The sequence below is a fragment of the Mobula hypostoma genome, chromosome 1, assembly GCF_963921235.1.
Source record: "Mobula hypostoma chromosome 1, sMobHyp1.1, whole genome shotgun sequence".
Classification (NCBI taxonomy): Eukaryota; Metazoa; Chordata; class Chondrichthyes; order Myliobatiformes; family Myliobatidae; genus Mobula; species Mobula hypostoma.
The window spans coordinates 54,294,746-54,320,085 of record NC_086097.1 but is presented as its reverse complement, the minus strand read 5'-3'; the positions used below and the strand labels follow the sequence as shown (position 1 = coordinate 54,320,085).

General features: G+C 40.2%; 1 protein-coding gene across 2 annotated transcripts; it reads right to left on the bottom strand.

Annotated features, from left to right (window-relative positions):
- Positions 1-108: 108 nt before the first annotated feature.
- cdkn3 (cyclin dependent kinase inhibitor 3) lies at positions 109-24,678 on the bottom strand. 2 transcript variants are annotated; one of them, XR_010018064.1, is made up of 9 exons: positions 24,212-24,678; positions 18,318-18,400; positions 12,726-12,781; positions 9,229-9,273; positions 7,513-7,735; positions 3,421-3,452; positions 3,184-3,287; positions 2,625-2,710; positions 1,407-1,509 (listed from the first exon to the last, which is right to left on the bottom strand). XR_010018064.1 is itself a non-coding variant. In XM_063049079.1 (8 exons), the coding sequence occupies exons 1-8, from the start codon at positions 24,218-24,220 to the stop codon at positions 1,420-1,422; spliced, it is 642 nt and encodes a 213-aa protein (XP_062905149.1). In that variant the 5' UTR covers positions 24,221-24,678; the 3' UTR covers positions 109-1,419. The 2 variants fall into 2 exon arrangements, 1 of the variants encoding a protein (XP_062905149.1); XM_063049079.1 differs by lacking the exon at positions 2,625-2,710 and having other exon boundaries at positions 109-1,509.
- Positions 24,679-25,340: the final 662 nt, after the last annotated feature.

The following is a 25,340-nucleotide window of genomic DNA, read 5'->3' as shown; positions in this document are numbered from 1 at the left end:
AATTTATTAATAATTTCATTTGGATCTCTTGTTCAAGTATCTTGAAGATGATTGTCTCCCCATGACAACAGTACCCTGTTTTTCTTGCTTGTGTAAATATCAGATTTGGGAACTGCTGGAGTGTATCTGGTGGTACTTAGACTAAACTTTTACAAATCACCATTTAGTCAATTGGAACATTGCCTAATCTGGGGCTTCATTCTTCCAAGGAAACATCAAGACCTCAGTGCACCAAGGAAATTTTCTGTGTGTTGCTTATTTTGGAGCTGAGAAAATTGATGGAAGATTTTAGAGATGTTTGAAATTGAATAGTTTTGGGAGAAAATTTGCTTCTGCTAGGAAGACAGCAAGTAACTGAATTTGGTGTCACAGGGAAAATGAAATCATTGGATAGAAGAATAAAACAATTTCTATGTTGCAATTTATAAATTAGAATGCAATACCTGAAATGGCAGTGGAAGTAGATTAGATTTAAAAACTTCTACAGTGAATTAGATAAATAACTGAAGGGACGATGGGATTGGATAGTCTTTAGAACTGATGCTTGGAAAAATAGAGCAAATGATCCACTGTGTTACTACAGATTGAGTCTGTTTATGGTGGAGAGAATATGTATAATCAAACTGTTATATGCTGAAAATTGAAACTTAAAATAAAACGAGCCAGATTTCCTCACTTCTGGCTGTGGTCACACGCCATGAAAAGTATTAAGGTACTTTTTAGCTAATTGAACAGTTAAATGAAATTACTATTGTAAATTATATACTCAATATCACTAAATCAGAATCTGGTTAATTGGTCAATATTGGAGCAGGAGAATTCCCTTGTGTTTCAAGTTGTATCTGGGAACCCATGGTTGTTCATAGAAAAATGGCAGCAGCACCACCTCTTCAGTTTTTTACTCCAGTATTCCATTTCAGTTACCCAGTTTGCCTATTTTTGGACAATCCTGGGCAAAGCACTGACAATGTTAAGAAAGTGTATGTTGCTCCTAAGATCCTTCTTTTAAGATGGGGTAAAGGAAAATGCATTTTCTTAAGAGCAAATGCACTAATGTAGAAAATAGTTAAGCTACCTATACTTTGAATGTCAACATTGGTAACTTCCATTAGTTGATTGTAACTTAATTTTATTAATAATATACAAGGAGCAACTGAAGTCTCGGAGTGGCCCAGTTCATCAGTGAACTCAAAATACACAAAGAATAACGCTCCTATTGGAACTGAATTCAACCCATTTAGTTGCTGAATACAAGTTATTCTTTGTACTAATTTATGTATTTGGATAATCAGTTTGTGTACAATAATTTCAAGTCTTAAGTATTGATTGTTTAGAAGATTTGTTTTTAAATCAAAAAGTTAATATAGTATTTACAATTTTACAAATGACAATACAGTCTGAAATTTCTGCATTTAACCTTCATCTTGACACTGATCGACATGGCGAGTCTTCCTTTGTTTCCAAGTATGTTGCCAGATTATCTCGAAAATCATGCAAGTAATTATATTGCTGTCAAACAAACAAGAAACATTCATTTTACAGTTCTTTACTAAAACTAATTCCTAAATAGACAAGCTCAAATCACCTTTAACTTAACTCTTATCCCAGAATTGAATGCTATGACATTGTTTGCTGGCACCAAGCTTTCAGAAAATGAATGGTTTGTTTGTACTGTGCACGAGTGTAATAGCAGAGGTAGCCCTGTTCCATAGCAGTTGCCTTCTGGAACGAAGATGCTGGAGCTCTGAAGGACATTTCTAAGGAATCTCCATGATGAAGTCAGATTTCGCCTACAGTATATTCTCATTGTATTACATACAGTATGTTGCAGTTCAAGGATTGTGGTATTTTTAAGTGGCACACTTGTATTTTACTCCATTTTCTTGATCCCAGGGGGAATTAATAGCTCATTCGTCTCTTGGTTAGCTGGCCTTCTAACTGCAGAAATGGAGGGTAGAAGGATAGCTGAAGTTATCTAGTGGGAATGAGCAAGTGGTATATGCTGTCTTATTGACACTGAATTAGGCTGTTGCTCTCCCTATTTTGTGACAGATACACGTCTTGTATTTAGGCTTGTCCAAGGGTTACAAATTCAAAATGTGTTTTATTATGTCACTGTCTGCTGTAAAGAAAAGCTGGCAGTTGAGCAGAAGCAATATGTGGCTTAAGGAGGAAAGTAATCATGAGGAGTTAAAAGTAAGATTTGGGGTTTGGGAGCTGTGACTATAAGATCAGAGAAAGTGGGATTTGCATTGTTAAGGGTAGCTACAGTTCATTTAAAAAGGCAGAGTATGCACTGGTGTTTGAGGTTGGAAATAGATGATGTAGGCCTTTGCTCCTTCAGTTTAGCATTAAGATCATAACTCATTTTGTATTTGGTTTGCCCACATGATTTCCTCTCCTTATTTTGATCAGTTTTGAATATATTAAAAAACAATTCTCCAACTTTGAGGACACAATTAACAACCTTGAAATTTCTTATCATGCTCCTAAATAGCCAAGTTCATGGCCTGAGTTGGTTCCCCCTTGTTCTACTGTCCAGCCAGAGTTCAGAATTCTATATGCCTCAATGTAAACACTAAAATAGCATCTTGGAGCTATTCCAAAAAACCTTAAATACCCACACTGGAATCTTCATTGCCTTCAGTAGCCAGCAAGTGCCTTGGAGTGCTGAGTAACTTTAATCTATCTTGATGCCTTGTCCTGCTTCCTAAAGACAGCAGATACCCAAGTATTAAAGTGCTTTGTTCAAGTGTAGTAATAATAATAGATACTGAAGCTAAACAGCAACTCAGTTGCCTTAAGCCTTAGAAAGGAGATGAAGGAAGACAACAGATGGGAGGTGACAGGAGAGGAAAGGGGGCACAGCTGCAGGACTCCTGCTTTCTTGTCAAAGGGAGATTAGATGAGCTTTTAGGCTAGAGCAATCTATCAAAATCTGAGCAGAGCAAAACAGTGAACAACTTTGTACAGATAATTTAGCTTCTGGTCTCTTAATTGCATTTAATTTAAAATGCGGCAGTCTTTAAAAAAACGTACAAGAATGTGACAATACAGAACTTTAGACATCTTGGAAATACAAGAATTTTCCTTCCACCTGAAGATTTTTCCAGCCAGAATCAATTAACTAGAAAAGTGGTAGCAGAAGGAAAGGGTAGTGAGAAGCTTTATAGTCCACTTTACCTTGACAGTTTGAATAGCTCTGGTTCCTCTTAGTTCACGAAGAAGGTTAATTGCTGCTTCTGGTAGCATAGTATCAGCCAGTTGAAGAAGGAGACATGCAGCAACTAAAACACAAATTTATGAAAATACACAAGGTATAATCAGTCATTAAATAGAATTTCTCAATTGGGTACACTTTGAGTTGGGGCAGGGGCTGAAAGAAAATTACAAGACACAGGAGCAGAAATTTGCACTTACTTAGACATGAGCGTCCTAGACCTCCATAACATCTGCAAAAATATATCAGAGAATTGCTTAATATACTTGACATTTTCATGTCACAATGGTCAAAGTTTGATCAAAATATCCATATCAAAGTTCATAATTAATTTTCTTGCAGGCATAACCAGTAAATCTATAAAGTAATAACTATTAACACAATCAATAAAAGGATGCACCACCTTGGGCATTCAGCCAGTGTGAGAAAGACAACAAACTGCAAATGTAAAAAAGAAAAATGAATGAATGTAAGAAATACTTAATAAGTATCCAGAATAAAGTGTTAGGGTTGAGGAAGAGGAAAACAGAAATAAGTCAAAAATACTGTGCAGCAAAGATGGCAAGGACAGGCTCGTGAATATACAGGATAATTTGCTACAAAATAGAAATATAGCAAAATCGGCAACAGATACTGATCTAAATGTACTGTACTTAAATGCATGCAGCATTAGAAATAAAGTGGATGACCTTGCTGCGCAGCTGCAGGTTAAAAGATATGACATTGTGGCCATCACGGAGTCATGGCTAAATGATGCTTGTGATTGGGAGCTGAATATCCAAGGATACACAGTGTATAGGAAAGATAGGAAGGTAGGTAAAGGGGGTGGCGTGGCCCTGATGGTAAGTAACGATATCAAATCAATAGAAAGAAGGGACATAGGATCAGAAGAGGTAGAATCCTTATGGGTAGAATTAAGAAATGGCAAGGGTAAAAAGACACTAATAGCAGTTATATACAGGCCTCCAAACAGCAGCCGGGATGTGGACTACAAGTTGCAGCTGGAAATAGAAAAAGCGTGTCAGAAGGAAAATGTCAAGATAATTATGGGGAATTTTAATATGAAAGTGGATTGGGAAAGTCGGGAAGGTAATGGATCTCAGGAGAGGGAGTTTGTAGAATGCCTACAGGATGGCTTTTTGGAGCAGCTTGTCCAGAAGCCCAGCAGGGGACTGTTTTGGTTTAGGTGCTGTGTAATGAACCTGAGGCGATTAGGGAGCTGGAGGTAAAGGAACCCCTTGGAAGTAGTGATCATAATATGATTGAGTTCAGTTTCAAATTTGAAAAGGAGAAGCTGGTATCAGGTGTATCGATATTTCAGTGGAACAGGGGAAATTAGTTCAGTTTCAAATTTGAAAAGGAGAAGCTGGTATCAGGTGTATCGATATTTCAGTGGAACAGGGGAAATTACAGTGGTATGAGAGAGGAACTGGCCCAAGTCGATTGGAAAAGTAAGCTAAATGGAGGGATGGCAGAGCAGAATTGGATGAAATTCCTACAAGAAATAAGGAAAATGCAGGAAAAATATATTCCAAGAAAAAAGAAAATCATGAATGGAAAAATGGCACAAATGTGGCTAATGAGAGGTTAAGGCAAAAATAAAAGCAAAAGAAACGGCGTACAAGAAAGCAAAAATTAGTGGGAAAAATGAGGACTGGAGACTTTTAAAAACTTACAGAAGGAAACTAAGAAAGTCATTAAGGAAAGAAAAGACGAATTATGAAAGGAAGTTGGCGTTTAACATAAAAAAGGATACTAAGAGTTTTTTAAAAAATATATGAAGAGTAAAAGAGTGACAAGGGTAGATACGGGACTGATTGAAAATGATGCCGGAGAAATTATAATGGATAACAAAGAGATGGCGGAGGAACTGAATGAGTATTTTGCATCAGTCTTCACAGTGGAAGACATGAGCAATATACGTGATAGCCAGAGGTATCAGGGAATAGAATTAGGTACAGTCAAGATTACTAGAGAGAAAGTGCTTGGGAAGCTAAATGGACTAAGAGTAGATAAGTCTCCCGGTCCGGATGAGGTGCACCCAAGGGTTCTGAAGGAGGTGGCTTTGGAGATTGTGGAAGCATTGGAAATGATCTTCCAGGAATCAATAGACTCTGGCATGGTTCCGGAGGACTGGAAGGTCGCAAATGTAGTTCCACTATTTAAGAAAGGAAGGAGGCAGCAAAAAGAAAATTACAGACCTATTAGTCTGACATCGGTAGTTGGAACGATATTGGAGTCAATCCTCAAGGACGAGGTTATGAAATACCTCGAGGTTCATGACAAGATAGGCCAAAGCCAGCATGGTTTCATGAAGGGAAGATCCTGCCTCACCAACCTATTGGAATTTTTTGAGGTAATCTTGATAAGATTGACAAGGGAGAGGCTGTGGATGTTGTGTATTTGGATTTTCAAAAGGCCTTCGATAAGGTGCCGCAAATGAGGCTGCTTAATAAGAAGAGAGCCTGTGGAATTACAGGAAAGATATTGAAATGGGTGGAGCATTGGCTGATAGGCAGAAAACAAAGGGTGGGAATAAAGGGATCCTATTCAGATTAGTTGCTGGTTACTAGTGGTGTTCCGCAGGGGTCGGTGTTGGGGCCGCTTCTTTTTACAATGTATATCGATGATTTGGATTATGGATTAAATGGTTTTGTGGCTAAGTTTGCGGATGACACCAAGATAGGTAGAGGAGCAGGACAGAGTAGATGTGGGAAGGTTGTTTCCCTTGGTGGGTGAGTCCAGGACAGAGAGGCCATAGTCATAGAACTGGAGGGTACCCAGTTAAAACAGAGATGAGGAGAAATTTTTTTAGCCAGAGGGTCGTGGATTTGTGGAATTCGTTGCCACATACAGCTGTGGAGGCCCGATCATTGAGGGTGTTTGAGGAGGAGATTGACAGGTATCTAATTAGTCAGAGTGTCAAGGGATATGGGGAAATTGGAACTAGATGGGTGAATAGTTTAGCTCATGGGGGAGCTGCGGAGCAGACTCGATGGGCCGAATGGCCTACTTCTGCTCCTTTGTCTTGTGATCTTGTGAATATGAGATGAAGAATCCTTGAAAGTGAGTCCATAGGTTGTAGGAACAGTTCAGTGATGGGGCAAGTGAAGTTATCCCCTCTGGTTCAAGAGCCTGATGGTTGAGGAGTAATTGTTCTCAGCAATAACACTGGGATGATTCACTTATTCAAGAGCCTTTAGGGAACAATTGAGGTCTGTGTTCTAACATCATAGAAGTGGGAGATGATTGGGGTGGGGAAAGTGTTTCAATTAAATCCTCATTTCACCATTGATCTTGCGATCCCTTAAATCGCTCAAACTGCCCACACCCCAAACTCAAATTTCCTTCCAATTCTCTTTCCTCCTTCAAAGGACTCCTCAGAGTCCTTTGCTTGGCAGCTTTAAGATATCTTGGGTGGAATTTATGCAAAATGCTATAGGATGTGTTGCTACATTAAAGCTGCTATACAATGCAATCGCTATTTCATAGCACTATGCATTTTCAGCTGAAGGAATTTCCCATAATAGTATAACTGTTTGGAAATTATAACTGGAACCCCCTAGTTTCCTTGGCTGTGCAAGTCTAGGGAAAGCACTCTCAGGTCCCAAAAAACTCGTGAGACTGAGATGGCTCTCCTGTCTCAAACCTGGTTCTTGTAATTTGCTACCCTGTTACACGTTACTGCTGCAAAATAACAGACAGTACATTGCATACGATTGAAAGAATTCTATTTATGAATCTTAACTGAAAGGTTAGTAAAGGATAACAAAGAAAAGGGCCCATTTTAATTAAGCAGTCAAATGTGCACAAGTTGGAGCTCATTTTGAACTTCTGTCACTTGCGCTGGTCAGCATGAAAGCACACACCATCTTCCAAACGTTGCTCGCAATCCATCTTGAACAAACAGGTCTCCCACCAGGTCGTATCCTACGACCATTTCTCCCGTGTCTTCTCTCGTCATCTCCCACCGAACAAAATAAAAACCCCCAAGACCAACCTTAGAGCCATCACTAGATAAACCTCCCCTCAGTTCTACCATCCTAATTGGATGGCTCACATTCCTCATCATCAACAATAACCCAAACAGGCTGAAAGCAGAACAGACTGCTCTTACAGAACTGCTAAATGACATGCATAAACAGTAAAGATGTGAATCGGGGCATTATATAACCTTGCTGGAAATTAAATGGCCGTGATAGTTGTCACTATAGAGTTTTTGATCCTTAATAATGTAAAGAACTATATACATTTTACAATGCAAGTTTGCAACAGACTGAAATACCACTTACTGGATAAGGGTTGTCTTGCTGTTTTCCAAGCAGATTCTCAACTCTTCCAGAATTTTCCAACAGCTCACAATATCAGGAACACTTCCATCAGGTAAAGGATGGTGATGCACCGTGAATCCTTCCTGCTGGTATGATTCTAACAAGCTTGGAACCCTGTACTTCACCATTTCTCCCTTGGTGCAGAACACAAATACATCTTGTATATTGTAGCTCTTGAGGTCCTCTGTCAATAGTTGAAGATGGATATTATGAATTATGCCACATCTAATATTAACTCACAAAACAAAAGCTCATGGGGAAAGGAGTGTATACATGATTAAATGGCTAACAAAAAGCAAGATAAGAAACTAATATTTTTTATTGTTGGCTAGATGTGAATGAGTTCAATGCTGAAGTCCTTTTACAAATGACTTGAATGAAAGCACTAATGATTTGGTCAATAGAAAATATAAAGAGAACCAATATGAAGCTGCAAAGGGATGTAGGTAGATTACATGTTTGGGCAAAGATCTAGCAAATGTGGGGGGTGGCAGATGGGAAGGGGGAAGAAATATCAGATTTATCCTATGTATCTAAATGTTGACAAATTTAAGAATAAAATGCAGATAATTTGGTCTCTGTGTACAAGGAAGGTTGTTAACACATTTGAAGCAGTTCCATGAAAGTTTGAAAATCTGGAACAAAGGGCATTTATTAAAAAGATAAGCATAACCTATTTAAGCCGGATGTGTTTTTCCTCCCTTCTCAGGGCCAGCTTCAAAAGGATGGTAGAAGCAGAAGCGAAGTATTTTTAAACCAGAGGTAGATTGGGCTAGTCGTTAGTACAGTATAATGCTTTGGAGTGCCAGTGATTTGGTTCAGTTCCCTCTGATGTCTAAGGAATTTGTGTATTTCCCCTGTAACAGTGTGCATTTCCTCTAGGTTCCCCAGTTCCCTTGCACATTCCAAAGGAGGACAGGTTAGGGCTAGTAATTATGGGCATGCTAATTGGCATCAGGGGCAAGGCAACAATTGCGGGCTGCTTCTGGCACATGCTTGCATTGTTGGTTGTTGCATCTGTATGTTTCGATGAATGTGACAAATAAAGCTAACCTTTAAAGATTGATACAAGCGGGTGAAAAGTTACTGTAGGTAGACAGGAATGTAGAGCTCAGGTTACAATTAGATAAGCCACAACAGAGGCTTGAGTGATTGAAGTCCTAATTCCTATGGTTATATGCACTAATACATCTCTAAAGTGTTTATGCGCATAACAAGACTTGAACAACTGTACAGTTTGCAGAATTTGTCTAAAAAAGCTAATACACACATTTGTAATTGTTTCTACAAGTTAGATTTCTTGTTTTACCTTTTACTGTTGGTTGGGAAAGGAGAGGAAAGCAATCCAAGTAACCTATATTACTGCCATTATGGCAAAGCCAATTTGCCCTTTCAGCACTGACAAATTACTACCCAAAAAAAAATACAGAATATAATTGGCTATTACAGATAGTGAAAGAAGTAAATAGGAAAACAATATTTTTCAGCTCTGTTTCTTGACACATGGCAGATGATGCAGCTTCTGATTACAAAAAATGGTCCTAGAGGCACTTTTCTAGGATTGATACTCCCCACCCCATGTATTAAAAAATATGAAATATTGACATTGTACAGTACAATCCTGAAATGTCTATATTGAAATTCAAGTCTAGAGAGTTTAAATAGAATATCCATTACCTAGATCTTTCTGAAGGTTCCTCCTTACATCTTTAAATTTACAACCTGTTTAAATAAAACAGTATTTATCAATGATTTGGTTGACAATGTAAGTGGCATGGTTAGCAAGTTTGCAGATGACGCCAAAATTAGTGATATAGTGGACAGTGAAGAAGGTTGGATCAGATGACTACAAGATCTGGATCAACTGGGAAATAATTTAATTTGGGGAAACTGATGTGATACTTTTCGGGAGGTTAGACCACAGCACAACACACACAATGAGCGATAGGGCCCTAGGGAGGAGTGTATCATAAGGAAATCTTTGGGTGCAAGTATATAGTTCCCTGAAAATGGGAACACAGATACGCAGGGTAATGAGGAGAGCATATGGAATGCTTCCTTTCATCAGCTGAAACACTGAGTATAAGAATTGGGACTTTTAAGTTACAACCGTACAAGTCAATGGTGAGACCATACTTCGAGTATTGCACGGAGTTCTGGCCACCACACTAGAAAGGCTGACATCACCATCTGGTATGGTGGAGTCAGGCAACTGCACAAGATCATAGCAAGCTCAGAAAGTGGCACAGGAGGTTATGGAGACAGGAACAGAAAGAACATTTAAGCAACACCAGACAGGTACTTGAATGAGCAGGACAGACAAATGTGGAATTAATGCAATTAAGTGGGATTAGAATAGATAGGCATAATGAGATGGGCACAATTTCAGCATAGATGGGGCAGGATCGAGGCACCACTTCAACAATGTAGAACTCTATAATTGAGCATTCATAATCCAAGATTGTTGAATGCTGCATGTTTAGCAGTATAGCAAGTTTTTAAAACTCATTAACAGCAAGTTTTCAGTTAAATATTTGCATAGTTGGATAGGTAAGCAGATAGCAACATGTCTGAGGTATCTTGAAGGCAAAAGTGTCCTTTGTGAAATACCTTTGGGGAAGGGATTAAAAGCCAAAAGAAGCTGTAAGATCTGGAAATCTCAAAAACCAAATGGTGGAAATATTCAGTGAGTCAGACAGTAGTGGAGGGAGGAACAGTTAATATTTCAGATCAACAGTCCACTAGTGTAAATTGGCATCTCCCTAGATCGAGGGGTGTAGATGAGGTGGAGTTTGTTAGGTGTGTTCAGCAAGGTTTCCTGATACAATATGTAAATAAGTCTACAAGAGGAGAGGCTGTACTTGATCTGCTATTGGGAAATGAACCTGGTCACATGTCAGGTCTCTCAGTGGGAAAGCATTTTGGAGATAGTGATCATAATTCTATCTCCTTTATATTAGCATTAGAGAGGGATAGGAACAGACAAGTTTGGAAAGCGTTTAATTGGAGTAAGGGGAAATATGAGGCTATCAGGCAGGAACTTGGAAGCATAAATTGGATAAGATGCTCTCAGGGAAATGTATGGCAGAAATGTGGCAAATGTTCAGGGGATATTTGTGTGGAGTTCTGCACTGGTATGTTCCAATGAGATAGGGAAAGAATGGTAGGGTACAGAAACTGTGGTGCACAAAGGCTGTTGTAATCTAGTCAGGAAGAAAAGCTTACGAATGGTACAAAAAACTAGGTAATGATAGAGATCTAGAAGATTATAAGGTGAGCAAGAAGGAGCTTAAGAATGAAATTAGGAGACCCAGAAGGGGCCTTAAGAAGGCCTTGGCGACCAAGATTAAGGAAAACTCCAAGGCATTCTACAAGTATGTGAAGAGCAAGAGGATAAGACACAAGAGAAGAGGTCCAATCAAGTGTGACAGTGGAAAAGTATGTATGGAACCGAAGGAGATAGCAGGGATATTTAATGAATACTTTGCTTCAGTATTAATTACGGAAAAGGATCTTGGTGATTGTAGAGATGACACAGCGGACTGAAAAGCTTGAGCATACAGACATTAAGAAAGAGGATGTGCTGGAGCTTTTGGAAAGCATCAGGTTGGATAAGTCACTGGGACCAGACGAGATATACCCCAGGCTACTGTGAGAGGTGAGGGAGGAGATTGCTGAGCCTCTGGCAATGATCTTTGCATCATCAATGGAGACAGGAATGGTTCCAGAGAATTGGAGGGTTGCAAATATTGTTCCCTTATTCAAGAAAGGAGTAGAGATAGCCCAGGAAATTATAGACCAGTGAGTCTTACTTCAGTGGTTGTTAAGTTGATGGAGAAGGTCCTGAGAGGCAGGATTTATGAACATTTGGAGAGGCATATGATTAGGAATAGTCAGCATGGCTTTGTCAAAGGCAGATTGTGCCTTACGAGCCTGATTGAATTTCTTGAGGATGTGACTAATCACATTGATGAAGGTAGAGCAGTAGATGTAGTCTATATGGACTTCAGCAAGGCATTTGATAAGGTACCCCATGCCAGGCTTATTGAGAAAGTAAGATGGCATGGGATCCAAGGGGACATTGCTTTGTGGATCCAGAACTGGCTTGCCCACAGAAGGCAAAGAGTGGTTGTAGGCGGGTCATATTCTGCATGGAGGTTGGTGACCAGTGGTGTGCCTCAGGGATCTGTTCTGGGACCCTTACTCTTTATGATTTTTATAAATGAGCTGGATGAAGAAATGGAGGGATGGGTTAGTAAATTTGCTGATGACACAAAGGTTGGGGGTGTTGTGAATAGTGTGGAGAGCTGTCAGAGGTTACAGCGGGACATTGATAGGATGCAAAACTGGGCTGAGAAGTGGCAGATGGAATTCAACCCAGAAAAGTGTGAAGTGGTTCATTTTGGTAGGTCAAATATGCTGGCAGAATATAGTATTAATGGTAAGACTCTTGGCAGTGTGGAGGATCAGAGGGATCTTGGGGTCTGTGTCCATAGGATGCTCAAAGCAGCTGCACAGGTTGACTCTGTGGTTAAGAAGGCATATGGTGCATTGGCCTTCATCAGTTGTGGGATTGAGTTTAAGAGCCGAGAGGTAATGTTACAGCTATATAGGACCCTGGTCAGACCCCACTTGGAGTACTGTGCTCAGTTCTGGTCACCTCACTACAGGAAGGATGTGGAAACTATAGAAAGGGTGCAGAGGAGATTTTCAAGGATGTTGCCTGGATTGGGGAGCATGTCTTATGAAAACAGCTTGAGTGAACTTGGCCTTTTCTCCTTGGAGCGACAGACGATGAGAGATGACCTGAGAGAGGTGTAAAGATGATGAGAGGCATTGATCGTGTGGATAGTCAGAGGCTTTTCCCCAGGGCTGAAATGGCTAACATGAGAAGGCACACTTTTAAGGTGCTTGGAAGAAGGTACAGAGGAGATGTCAGGGGTAAGTTTTTTTTTAAAAAAGCAGAGAGAGGTGAGTGCGTGGTGGACGCAGATACAATAGGGTCTTTTAAGAGACTCTTGGATAGGTACATGGAGCTTTGAAAAATAGAGGGCTATAGGTAACCCTAGGTAATTTCTAAAGTAAATACATGTTTGGCACAGCATTGTGGGCTGAAGGGCCTGTATTGTGCTGTAGATTTTCTATATTTTATGAGAAGAAAATTAGTGGCTTACCTGGTAGTGCACAGATTCCAAGGGACTGTTGGTAGTTCAGCACAGTTAAATCCAACCTATTAAATTTATAACAAAGAAATTCTATCTTTATTTCAGAAAGTTAATTGCCCAACAAAAGTTGCACTTGCAAAATTAATCCTATACTTCTAATAGTTATTAGACAACAGTAGATCACTGTCAAACAAGGCATCAGCGTCAACAAATACTTTCATCTGCTTATGAAGACTGGACAGATAATTAGATTTTTAGTTATTGTCACCAGTGTCTACATTCTGGCCTCATTATTAGTAGTTAGTTTGATTACACAGACTGTCTCAGGATAGTAGCATTTATGGGTTGTTATAGCCAGGGATGGGAGTGGGGGTAAGCTCCCACTCTCTATTAAATGCACCCAATCGTGTGCGTGTCTCAAATAACCTCTCACAACCAAGTCCAGTTCCTGGCCTTCACGTGTGGCTTAGCTATTAAGCTCAGCGGAATCATTTCTGCTGACAGGAGGAGGGGCAAGGGCATGTTACTGGCACCTTATAAACAGCCGCTCCAGGCGGATGGGCTCGTAAGCTGTGGTTGGCGGCTCAACCAGAAGGAGGAAAGCTTTGATCGCTGCTTTGAGGCTATACCCATTCAACGGGAAGGCTTTGGCACTGAAGAAACATAGAAAACCTACAGCACAATTCAGGCCCTTCGGCCCACAAAGTTGTGCCGAACATGTCCCTACCTTAGAAATTACTAGGCTTACCCATAGCCCTTTTTTTTCCCTAAGCTCCATGTACCTATCCAAAAGTCTCTTAAAAGACCCTATCGTATCCACCTCCACCACCGTTGCCGGCAGCCCATTCCACACACTCACCACTCTGAGTTAAAAACTTACCCCTGACATCTCCTCTGTACCTACTCCCCAGCACCTTAAACCTGTGTCCTCTTGTGGCAACCATTTCAGCCCTGGGAAAAAGCCTCTGACTAGCCACATGATCAATGCCTCTCATCATCTTATACGCCTCTATCAGGTCACCTCTCATCCTCCGTTGCTCCAAGGAGAAAAGGCCGAGTTCACTCAACCTATTCTCATAAGGCATGCTCCCCAATCCAGGCAACATCCTTGTAAATCTCCTCTTCACCCTTTCTATGGCTTCCACATCCTTCCTGTAGTGAGGTGAGCAGAACTGAGCACAGTACTCCAAGTGGGGTCTGACCAGGGTCCTATATAGCTGCAACATTTTCTCTCAGCTCCTAAACTCAATTCCACGATTGATGAAGGTTCATACACGTACGCCTTTTTAACCACAGAGTCAATCTGTGCAGCTGCTTTGAGCATCCTATGGACTCGGACCCCAAGATCCCTTTGATCCTCCACACTGCCAAGAGTCTTACCATTAATACTACATTCTGCCGTCATATTTGACCTACCAAAATGAACCACTTCACACTTATCTGGGTTGAACTCCATCTGCCACTTCTCAGCCCAGTTTTGCATCCTATCAATGTCCCACTGTAACCTCTGACAGCCCTCCACACTATCTACAACACCCCCAACCTTCGTGTCATCAGCAAATTTACTAACCCATCCCTCCACTTCCTCATCCTGGTCATTTATAAAAATCACGAAGAGTAAGGGTCCCAGAACAGATCCCTGAGGCACACCATTGGTCACCGACCTCCATGCAGTATATGACCCGTCTACAGCCACTCTTTGCCTTCTGTAAGCAAGCCAGTTATGGATCCAGAGGAAAAATCCAGAGCCACAGTCCCTAAGGCAGTCCCATGCTGAGTTCAACACTGACTGGCAACTTCTGCAACAGCGCTGCAGCTGGACTGAATTAATCTCTGTTATTCCTTTGGATTCATCAGCTGTGTTGGGAGGGGTAACCTGCTACATACGGCAACAGCTTGCTCTCCATATTGTGCTGCCCTGGCTCGTGTATAATGTAGACAACTGGGACTCAGCGATCCATAGTCAACCCTGACCAATGGAGGGCTCAATTAGCTTTGGCAGCATATCCTGCAAATGACTCGCCAACTTTCTGAAAGCTGAGCAATTCATACCTAAATGAAATTAAGCCAAATTGAAGTAATTTTTTTCTTCAAGTCTGTAGTTAACAGCTGGAATAATAAATAGTTTAAAGAACAGCTTTTTCTTATTGACAATAAAAATGTACCACATTGATTATTTTAGTGGTTTGAAAAGTTTCTGATTGGACAGCCCTTTTAGTAATAAGTGAATATCAAGTAGAGTTTGGGTGTCTTCTTAAAACACACGTGTTCTCCAGCAGCCTTAAGCAACTAAATGATTCTCAAAATGCAGTTTATTCCCTTCTGTTGCCACCTTGGTGTGGCATGGTGTATCTACTGCTTTGTAGCTCCAGCAGCTAGGAGTGCAATCATGTCCTCGGATGCTGCCGGTGTGGTTTGCACATTCTCCCTGTCATTGTGTGCGTTGCTAGGCCAATTGATTGCTGTAAGTCAGCTCTACGGTGCAGAGGGAGTAACTGATGGGAAGGTGGAGAGATTACATGCTTAACGGTCAGGTGGACCCAATGGGCTGAAAAACTCATTTCTGCACTGACTATCCTACCAGCTGACTTATTTGTGTGGTTTATCGTCAAGCTCCTAAAAACTGAACTTATCCAAATGAACATTATCCTTCCCTTTAGAGAGAGATATCTGGCTGGACCAGGTAAAAGGCATCCGTTAGTCTTGCGAGACCATGGACCTGCGCCTGGAAAGTCTTCACTCTCCAGCGTGGAGGCCTGGGCAAGGTTGTACGGAAGACCAGCAGTTGCCCATGCTGCAAGTCTCCCCTCTCCATGACACCAATGTTGTCCAAGGGAAGGGCATTAGGACCCATACAGCTTGGCACCGGTGTCGTCGCAGAGCAATGTGTGATTAAGTGCCTCGCTCAAGGACACAACATGTTCCCTTGGCTGGGGCTCGAACTCACGACCTTCAGGTATCTAGTCCAATGCCTTAACCACTTGGCCACGTGCCCACACAGGACCACCTCATGTTATAAATATATGCAATTAATGTCCTTCTAACCCAGTGTGAATGATTAGTAGGAACAGTTGAAATGAGACAATGAATCAGTGCTGTTCAAGATCATTCTGGGTTAGAGTGGATGTTGCATCTCGATCAGTTTGCAAATCGCTCCCTTTCTTTTTTAAAAACCTAGCAAGTTCAACTGAATCCTGAAGCTTTATCAAGTTTAATTTAAAAACAATCATTCAATATAAATAATATGTAAATCATCTTTGTGGAAAGAAGAAAAACTGCAGATGCTGGAAATCCAAGAAAAAAGAACAGGAAGTTACAATTATTTGGCCCAAAACATCAGTTATTAATTTTCCTCTTGACCTGCAGAGTTCCTCCAGCATTTTGTGTGTGTTAAATTCCAAAAATACTCATCAAGTCCAGGCACATCTGTGGAAAAGACAGAGCTAACAATTCAAGTTAAATACCCTTTGTCAGGAATGGTCTGCAAACTGAAATATTAAATGTTTTTCTGGAAAATAGTTGCAGAAAATGTCAAGCAGCTTGACCACAGAGGGTCAAGGGAGACGGTGAGAAATAGAGATGGGTATCATGAGAGTTAGATTAGAGGCATAATAAACCTGTAATAGAAAGTTTGAGAGCCCTGTACAACATTCCCTATTTCTGCATAAATGTGACCTAAAATGTGATCACATCTTCATGTGTTCTAAAACTAGATAAAGAGAACCTAATTAAATACATTTATTCATTTATTTATTTATTGAGAAAAGTGATTCAATATTACATGTATTTGTTGGAAAAAGAATGTGAACCCCTGAGTAATGCCTTCTAGAAAAGCTATTTGGAGACGGGTGTTCCAATCGATGAGATGAGACTAGAGGCATGGGTTGTGGCGATGCCCTGCCCTATAAAAAAGACACACAAAGTCAGGTTACTGACAAAGCCTGCTCTTCTCAAGAGAGATCTCTGTGCACTATGCATAGATCAAAATAACTTTCAATGGACCTTAGAAGAATTGTAAAGATGCATGAAGCTGGAAGTCTACAAGAACATTTTGAAAGACCTGAGTGTTCATCAGCCCACAGTAATAGAAATAGTCTACAAATAGAGGAAACACAGTATTGTTGCTACTCTCCCTCGGAGTGAGCATCTTGCAAAGATCACACCAAGAGCACAGCGTACAATGCTGAAGGAGGTGAAAAAGAACACAAGTGTAACAGCAGAAGACATGCAGAAATATCTAAAAATTGCTAAATTCTCTGTTCACGTGTCCACTACAAGAACTGAGGTGAAAAGCACTAAGGTACAGTTGAAGAGCCATCTTATGACATGTGGCCAAGTGGTTAAGACGTTTGACTAGCGATCTGACGGTTGTGAGTTCAAGCCCCAGCTGAGGCAGCATGTTGTGTCCTTGAGCAAGGCACTTAACCACACAGTGCTCTACGACGACACTGGTACCAAGCTGTATCGGCTCTTGCCCTTCCCTTGGACAACATCGGTGTCGTGGAGAGGGGAGACGTGCAGCATTGGCAACTGCCAGTCTTCCACACAACCTTGCCCAGGCCTGCGCCCTGGAGAGTGAAGACTTTCCAGCTGCAGATCCATGGCCTCGCAAGACTAACGGATGCCTTTTTTATGACAATTAAGTGCATGGCACCTTATTGGCCAAAAGCAAAAAGGGATGATAAATACATACAAGATAATAATTAAACTGTCTTAAAACTGAAAGAATGGGCAACATATTATAGCAAGGACAAAAAGGATACAATGAAAATTCATCAGTATGTTATAGATCATGAAAAATTACTATATAGTATGTCAATGGAACAGACATAGACTGAGGAGATGTAATAGAGGTTAACAAACTTATTAAAATTTTGAATAGTTAAATAGTTAATATCACAGTCAGGCAAATTAGTTACTAAGGCACGAATTTGAGATATTCTTTAGCAATTGAAGGGAGAAGAAAAATACTACGCCACACGGTTTTAGATCAGGATGTGCATCATCATAATTAAATCTTCAAGTAGAGTATGTCTTTATTTAAAAAGAATTGGACATGTCTGAAATGATACGCAATGACATTAAAAAATGATTTAAATGAGTAGGACTGAAAGACAATTGAATGCAGCACAAATTACCAGCTGGTTAGGGCAAGCGTTTCATTTTTGTCAAATGTTTACTAATTATTTGTAGAAACTGGTGATGGAAGATACAAACATCTGCCACACTGGATTTCAGGATCACATATAACAAGTCAGACAGTTTTCAGCACTTTCTTACTGTTACAGAGTGCATCACAACCAAATATTTGTTTCCATATTGCAAACTCCCTTCTTAACTAAAAAGTTTTAAAAATGTAAAAGACTGAGAAATTGGTGAAAATATCATTACATTTGTAAAAACTGTACTTTATCTTATTCCTCTTATGTGTTGCATGAATATTTTAACATAGAGGATTTAAGATTGAGCAATAAATCTCGCAGAAACAAGTTCTGTTGCAAGTTTCTCAAATGACAGTAATATTTTGCCTGCTGAGCCAAGTGTTTGTGTGTCTCTGTACATGTGCAGCACATCACCACTGTATCCGCTGGAGACGCTCACCAAGATACTTGGAGTGGCAAGTGGTGCTCTTCTTCAAATTCCTCATCTGAAGAATCAAATTCACTTGCCCTTGTTGTTGGAGTCTTTTTAAAAAAAACAAAGAATTATAAACAATTTTATAGAAGTCAGCTGCAAGTGTACTCAGAATAAGAGAAACAAACATGAAACATTCCTACTTTAGCCACCAATACTAATGAACACTGTTAGATTAAACTAAGATCTCATGAATCAATATAATCAAGTATGTGCTAAATATTGAAAATTGTTTAAAACATTTCATTTTTATATTAATTTATGAATGCAGAAATCTTCCAAATTTTATTTTCTAGTTTAACTAAATCTGTAATTTTAGATCAGATGTTACCGGCAAGTGTTGCAGAAAGTCTCTAGGCGGTGTCATATGTCCAGTCAAATGCAAAAAGTTCTAAATGTACTTAATCTACGAGGGCATTGTTTCGTCAAGATGGCTGCTTCTGGATTCCCAGTAGTGATGCTCAATCTTGTTAATGTACCCAGCATTTAAACATAGGATATGGATGCAGAGTGGTTAAGGGTAGAAATGAAAATGCGAGCTCCTTATTCATTTATTTACTCAGATACAGTGCAGAATAGGCCGTTCGGGTCCTTCGAGCTATGCCACCTAACAACCCTGATTTAATCCAAGCCTCATCACAGGACAATCTACAATGACCAATTAACCTATCAACCTCCAAGTCTTTGCACTGTGGGAGGAAACCACAGCACCCAGAGGAAACACATGTGGTCACAAGGAGAATGTACAAACTCATTACAGCCAATGGCTGGAATTGAAGTTGGGTCGCCTGTACTGTAAAGTGTTCAGTTAACCACTATGCTACCGTGCCACCTAAGTTACATTTTAAAAGTAATTTAAACATTTTCATTGTTCTTAGGATTATTTATTTCTGGAATGATTATTTTTGCTTAAAAATTACTTATTTTACTTTTAATGGTTTTACAACATTCCCAAGTGTCAGGACTTGACAGCTGATAATTGGGAGTAGGGCTTTAACAACTTTAATGCGTTCAGGGATTTTTGTCGGAAGGCCTTCTCAACTGTGTCATTGGAATCCAGCATTCGAGCTTTCAGCTTCCCGATCAGGGAAATATGGGTGACCAGGGCCAATGGTTTTGGCTGGCACACTCAGGGTCAGAAAGTAGAGTCCCATTGGCTATTATGCACACGTGAAGAGAGATCACCATAATGGTGTGTAACAGACAACAGGTCCTATTGTGCTGACTCACTCATTGAAATATCCTGGTTTGCTCACATTTCCATTTTCTTTCCTATATTGTACAGCAGAGAAACAAGCCTTTTGGCCACCTCATCCATGCCAATCAAGTTATGTACCCGAGCTATCCCTCAACCATTTCTATCTATGTATCTGTATCCTTTAAATTTTACAATTCTATTCAACTATACAACTTCCTCTGGCAGCTTGTTCACTATACCCATTGTGTGGGAAAAAAGTTTTTTTTTAAGTAAAACATAAATATGTCATGCTAAACCTTCAAACTCAAAAAGGAAGGAGAATATATACTTTGATACTTTATACTTTATTGTCACCAAACAATTGGTACTAGAATGTACAATCAACACAGCAATATTTGATTCTGCACTTTCCACTCCCTGGATTACAAATATTAAATATTAAAAATATTAAAATATTATGTGTATATATTCTCCTTCCTTTTGAGTTTGAAGATTCAGCATGACATCTAAACTTTGACAAACTTGTACAGATGTGCAGTGCAGGGTATATTGACTGACTGCGTCACTGCCTGGCATGGAAACACCAATGCCCTTGAATGGAAAGACCTACATAAAACAGTGGATACAGCCCAGACCATTACGAGTAAAGCCCTTCCCACTATTGAGCATATCTACATGAATTAATGTTGCTGGAAAGAAGCATCCATCATCAGGGACCCCCAAACACTGAGGTCATGTTTCTTCTTGCTGCTATCCTCAAGGTGGTGGTACAGGAGCCGCAGGTTCAGGGACAGTTATTACCCCTCAGTCATCAGGCTCTCAAACCAAAAGGGGATAACTTCGCTCAACATCACTTGCCCCATCACTGAAATGTTCCTACAACCTATGGACTCATTTTCAAAGACTCATCTCATGTTCTTGACATTTATTAATTACTATTTTTTCTGTTTTGCATTTGCACAATGTGTCATCTTTCGCACACTGGTTGAACACCGAGGTTGGTGCAGTGTTTCATTGATTCTGTTATGGTTATTATTCTACAGAGTTTAGTATGCCTGCAAGAAAATAAATCTCAGGGTTGTATATAGTGACTTGTGTACTTTGATAATAAATTTACTTTGAACTTTGACAAGGTCACCCCTCAGTCATCTACACTGCAAAGGAAGCCCCACTATTTCTAGCCTCTCCTCACAACTCCGTCCCCTGTGGATCTTTTCCTGCACCTTTTCCACCCTTCCCCAGCTGGACAACTAGATCAGAACACAAGGTGTGGTCTTACTGATGACTTGTACAATTGGAATCCCAAATCCTGCACTCAGTGCTTTGATTGATATATGTAAGCATGTCAAATGCCTTCACCACGCTGTCGACCCATGGCTCCACTTTCAGGAAACTATGCATGTGTTTACATTCCTTGGTCTCCATTCTCCAACACTCTCTGGGGCCCTACCATTTACTGGTGCAAGTCCTACCTGGTTTAATTTACCAGAACACATTCAACTCTTCCAGAGTAGAAATAGTTCCCAGTGTAATATCCCACTGTCCTCTAAACCACTGCAAGATCCCACTGTCCACTAAACCACCGATTAGTAATCGTGCCCACTATATTCTCATTGAAATTGTCATTAGAAACATTTCAAATCATAGTCAGGGATTTCAACTAGGCTTGCTTGAAGAAAATCCTGCCCAATTACCATCACTTGTAACACCAGAGGTCCCAACTCACTAGACCACTATTGTTCCAAGATAGGAAATACTTACTGTTCCATGCCCAGATAGCATCTCAGTAAATTGGGTCACTTAGCTGTCCTTCTACCCGCATAAAGGCAGAGGCTAAAGAGCAAAGCTCCAGAGATTAGAACAATGTCGGTCACAGGATGCTTCAAGTCATTGGACTGGGCCATGTTCAAGGACTCGTTTATGGATAACCATGAATACACCATGGTTGTCAAGGACTCTATTAAAACAGTTATAGATGAGTGTGTCCCCAACCAGAAACCCTGGATGAACCATGAGATCCACAATCTGCTGAGGGTCAGATCAGAGGCATTCAAATCTGGTGACCAAGAAAGTTTCAAGAGGTCCAACTACGATCTCTGGAAAACCATCTCACAGGCAAAGTGGTAATCCTGGACTAAACTTGAATCAACAAAGAATTCTCGACAGTTGTGCCAGGGCTCAAATATGATCACCTCTTAAAAAGTTAAATCAAGCCACATGGACAACAATAGGGCTTTGCTTCCAGATGAGCTCAATGCCTTCTATGCCAAAACATGGAAACTGTCATGAACTCCCAGAGCCCCTGCTGATCCTGTGATTTCAGTCTGTGAGGATGACTTGTGAGCTGCCCTCAGGAGGGTGAACCCAAGAAAAGCATCTGGCCCAGATGAGGTACCTGGCCAAGTACTAAAAACATGTGCTGATCAACTGCCTGGAGTGTTCACGGAGACCATTAACCTCGCTATCAGCAGTCTGAGGTATCCACCAGTTTCAAGCAGGCTTCAATCATACTGGTGGCCAAGAAAATGTTAACTTGTCCCAATGACTATCGTCTAGTAGCACTTACATTCACAGAGATGAAGTGATTTGAGGGGTTGGTATTGAAACACATCAACTCCTGCCTGAGAAGCAACTTGGATTGACCCCAATTTGCCTACCAGAGCAACAGGTCTACAGCAGATACCATCTCATTTGGCTCTTCACTCAACCGTGGAATATCTGGACAGCAATTATACAGCTATTATGCATCCAGATGCCCTTTATTCAATATCACCAACTCAAAGCTAATCAATAGGCTTCAAGCCCTTGGCCTCAATAGCACCTTGTGTGATTGGATCCTCGGTTTCCTCACTTGCAGACCCCAGACAGTTTAAATTGGCAACACCTCTTCCATGATTTCCAACAAACAGGTGCACCACAAAGCTGTGTGTTTAGCCCCCTGCTCTACTTGCTTTACTCTTACGCTGTGTGGCTAAGAACAGCTCCAATACCATATTCAAATTTGCTGGTGACACCACTGTCATAGGCCAAATCAAAGTGGTGATGAATCATGATATAGGAGGAAGATTGAAAATCTCGCTGGGTGGTGCTCTACCAACAACCTCTGACTCAATGGCAGCAAGACCAAGGAGCCTGAGCCTGATTACAGGAGGAAACCAGAGGTCCATGAGCCAGTCATCAGAGGATCAGAAAATTTTAATTTCTTGGTGTTATTATTTCAGAGGACTTGTCCTGGGCCCAGCATACAAGTGCAATTATTAAAAAAGCACGGCAGCGTCTCTACTTCCTTAGGAGCTTGCTAAAATTTGGCATGACATCTAAACTTTAACAAGCTCCTACAGATGTATGGTGGAGAGTACGTTGACCAGCAATATCACAGCCTGGTATGGAAACACCAATGCCCTTGAACAGAAAATCCTACAAATAGTAGTGGATATGACTCCACCCCACCATGAGCACACCTGCATGAATCATTATTGCAGGAAAGCAGCATCCATGATCAGAGACCCTACCACCCAGCTCAGGCTCTCTTCTCACTGCTGCCATCAGGAAGCCCAGGTACTTCGGGACTCGCCCCACAACCTATAGACTCACGTTCAATTACTCTTCATCCTGTGTTCTTGATATTTATTATTCCTTGTTTTGTATTTGCACAGTTTGTTGTCTTTTGTGGTTCTATTATTGATTTATTGAGAATGCCCACAAGAAAATGAATCTCAAGGTTGTATATGGTGACATCTGTACTTTGATAATAAATTTACTGTGAACAACAGAGGACCCGTCACCAATCCCTACAGCACACCACTGGCCAGAGCCCTCCAAATTGAAAAGACACCCTCCGATTCCTTCCGCCAAGTGAGCACAACAATAAACGCATTTGTCTAGCATCAAAGAAGAATTTTAACAAAAATAAAATGTTGCACTATAGGAGCAAAATGCCAAAGTATTGTAGGATGAACACGGATATCTCACTTTTTTATTGCTTTCATTTATTTTATTCAGATTATCTTCAAGCTGTACACTCTCTCATTTTAGTTTCTCCCAAAGTAAATAATAAAAATTCAAAGCGATGGTGGTATGTATTACTGTTTTACCTACCTACACTTGCAAGTGTTTACACAAATTACACCACCTTTTAATCGACAGTGAAAAAGAACTACTGAGCAAATCCACGGCATCATAAAAATACTGATCACACTACCAGCCAGGCACACGAGTAACTTCACAAACTCCGACTCATAACCAGCTACAGAAATAATAAAGAAATTAAAATAAGGAAAGTACACTCGATATTGCAATTACTTAAATGTAATCCAACCGATTCCGAAAGCTTCTAATTACCATTGCAAAAGCTAAAATAGGCTTTGAACTTTTAAAAGGTTAGTGTTGTCAAGTCATAGTCATACTTTATAAATCCCGGGGCAAGTGAAGGGCATCTTCGGGTCCCACCACCTTGTCGCTTTCCCTCACACTGTAGCATATTAAATTGTATCGGATACCAATATTGCTTTAATTTGTTTCTAATCTGGTGGGTTAATGACACGTCTGGATGAAAGTGAAATATGGTGTCAGAGGCATTCCACGCCTCTGTTCGGTGGCTACAATATTTTTCTATCCTTTCCTTACTTTTAATAAGTAAAAAGTTTTCAGGAACTGAACTCACCAGGTTCATCACACCACGGAGACACCAAGTGCTTCGCGTTTCTGAGATTTCACTCTTTCGTCGCTGCAGGTGTCTTCTTCTGCCGCCTCGTTAAACCCGACTATGCTGCTGTTATCATTCTCATCTCTACTCCCTGTAGTCTCTCATCAGCTGATTTCTCTCTTCGATTTTCTTCACCTTTTTTCCTGCTATCCTCTTTTCGGTCACATCCAATCTCTCTAACTTCCTGGCTATTGCCCCGCACCCCCACTCTCCTACTAATTCTGTTGTCCTATATGTATCTCCTATTTTATACCAGCTCTTTTGCTAACAAATTTAACTCCTGTCCACACCTGTCAACTGTACTCATACTCCTTTTTTTCCTTCTGCACTATTATCTATTCTTTCTCTGCCATCATTTCTGTAATGCACCCCTCACCTGTCACCTGCTCTGTTTCTAAGCTCGCACTATTCTCCCTCTGCCTCTATTCCGCATCACATTTAAGCCGCCTATATATACGTTTGATTTCAAAAAAATCTATTTTGGTGCGATAGCCAATCACTTGGTCAGGGGTGGTCCTATCTTACCCATTCTGATTGGATATTGCGGCCAGGTGGTTTATTATGCGTTTTTCGATTGGTTAACTTTTGGGATGTAGCAACACCCTAAATCCGCGGGAGTTGATTGGTTACGTTTTCTACTTCTCATCGTTTTATTGGTTCATTTAGCGTTCCAATAATGTCGAACTTTACTTCCTTAGTATTTGGAGGTGCTTACATGTGAGCTGATATTTAAATATTGAACTAAGTTTGCTTAAAAATACTACAGACGTGTGTGTAAATTATGTAACAGCTGCTAACTTTTTAATATAAACTCGTCTTAAATATAGACATATTTTACTTTAACTATCACTATTAATTTTTAATACACATTTTGTATATTTTTCAATGCTTATATTTTGTATTTAAAGTATATATTTCGGACTGAGCAACCTTCAACAATAATTTCCTTTGGAATAAATAAAGTTTTATCTTACCTTATCTTATATATCTACAAATTTTGCAATAAATAGAAGAGAGTAAAGGAAACTAAAGTAAATGAAAATAGACTTTCTGTCAAAAAATGAGGATGAGGAAAAGTATTTTGACT

What these genes read in the sequence shown, in the direction of transcription:
- cdkn3 (XM_063049079.1), bottom strand. An exon ending in TTGCCACTCCAAGTATCTTG is followed by an intron (nt 12,782 to 18,317) that starts GTGAGCGTCTCC and finishes TAAATTTAATAG; the next exon opens with GTTGGATTTAACTGTGCTGA. An exon ending in TGGAATCTGTGCACTACCAG is followed by an intron (nt 9,274 to 12,725) that starts GTAAGCCACTAA and finishes TTATTTAAACAG; the next exon opens with GTTGTAAATTTAAAGATGTA.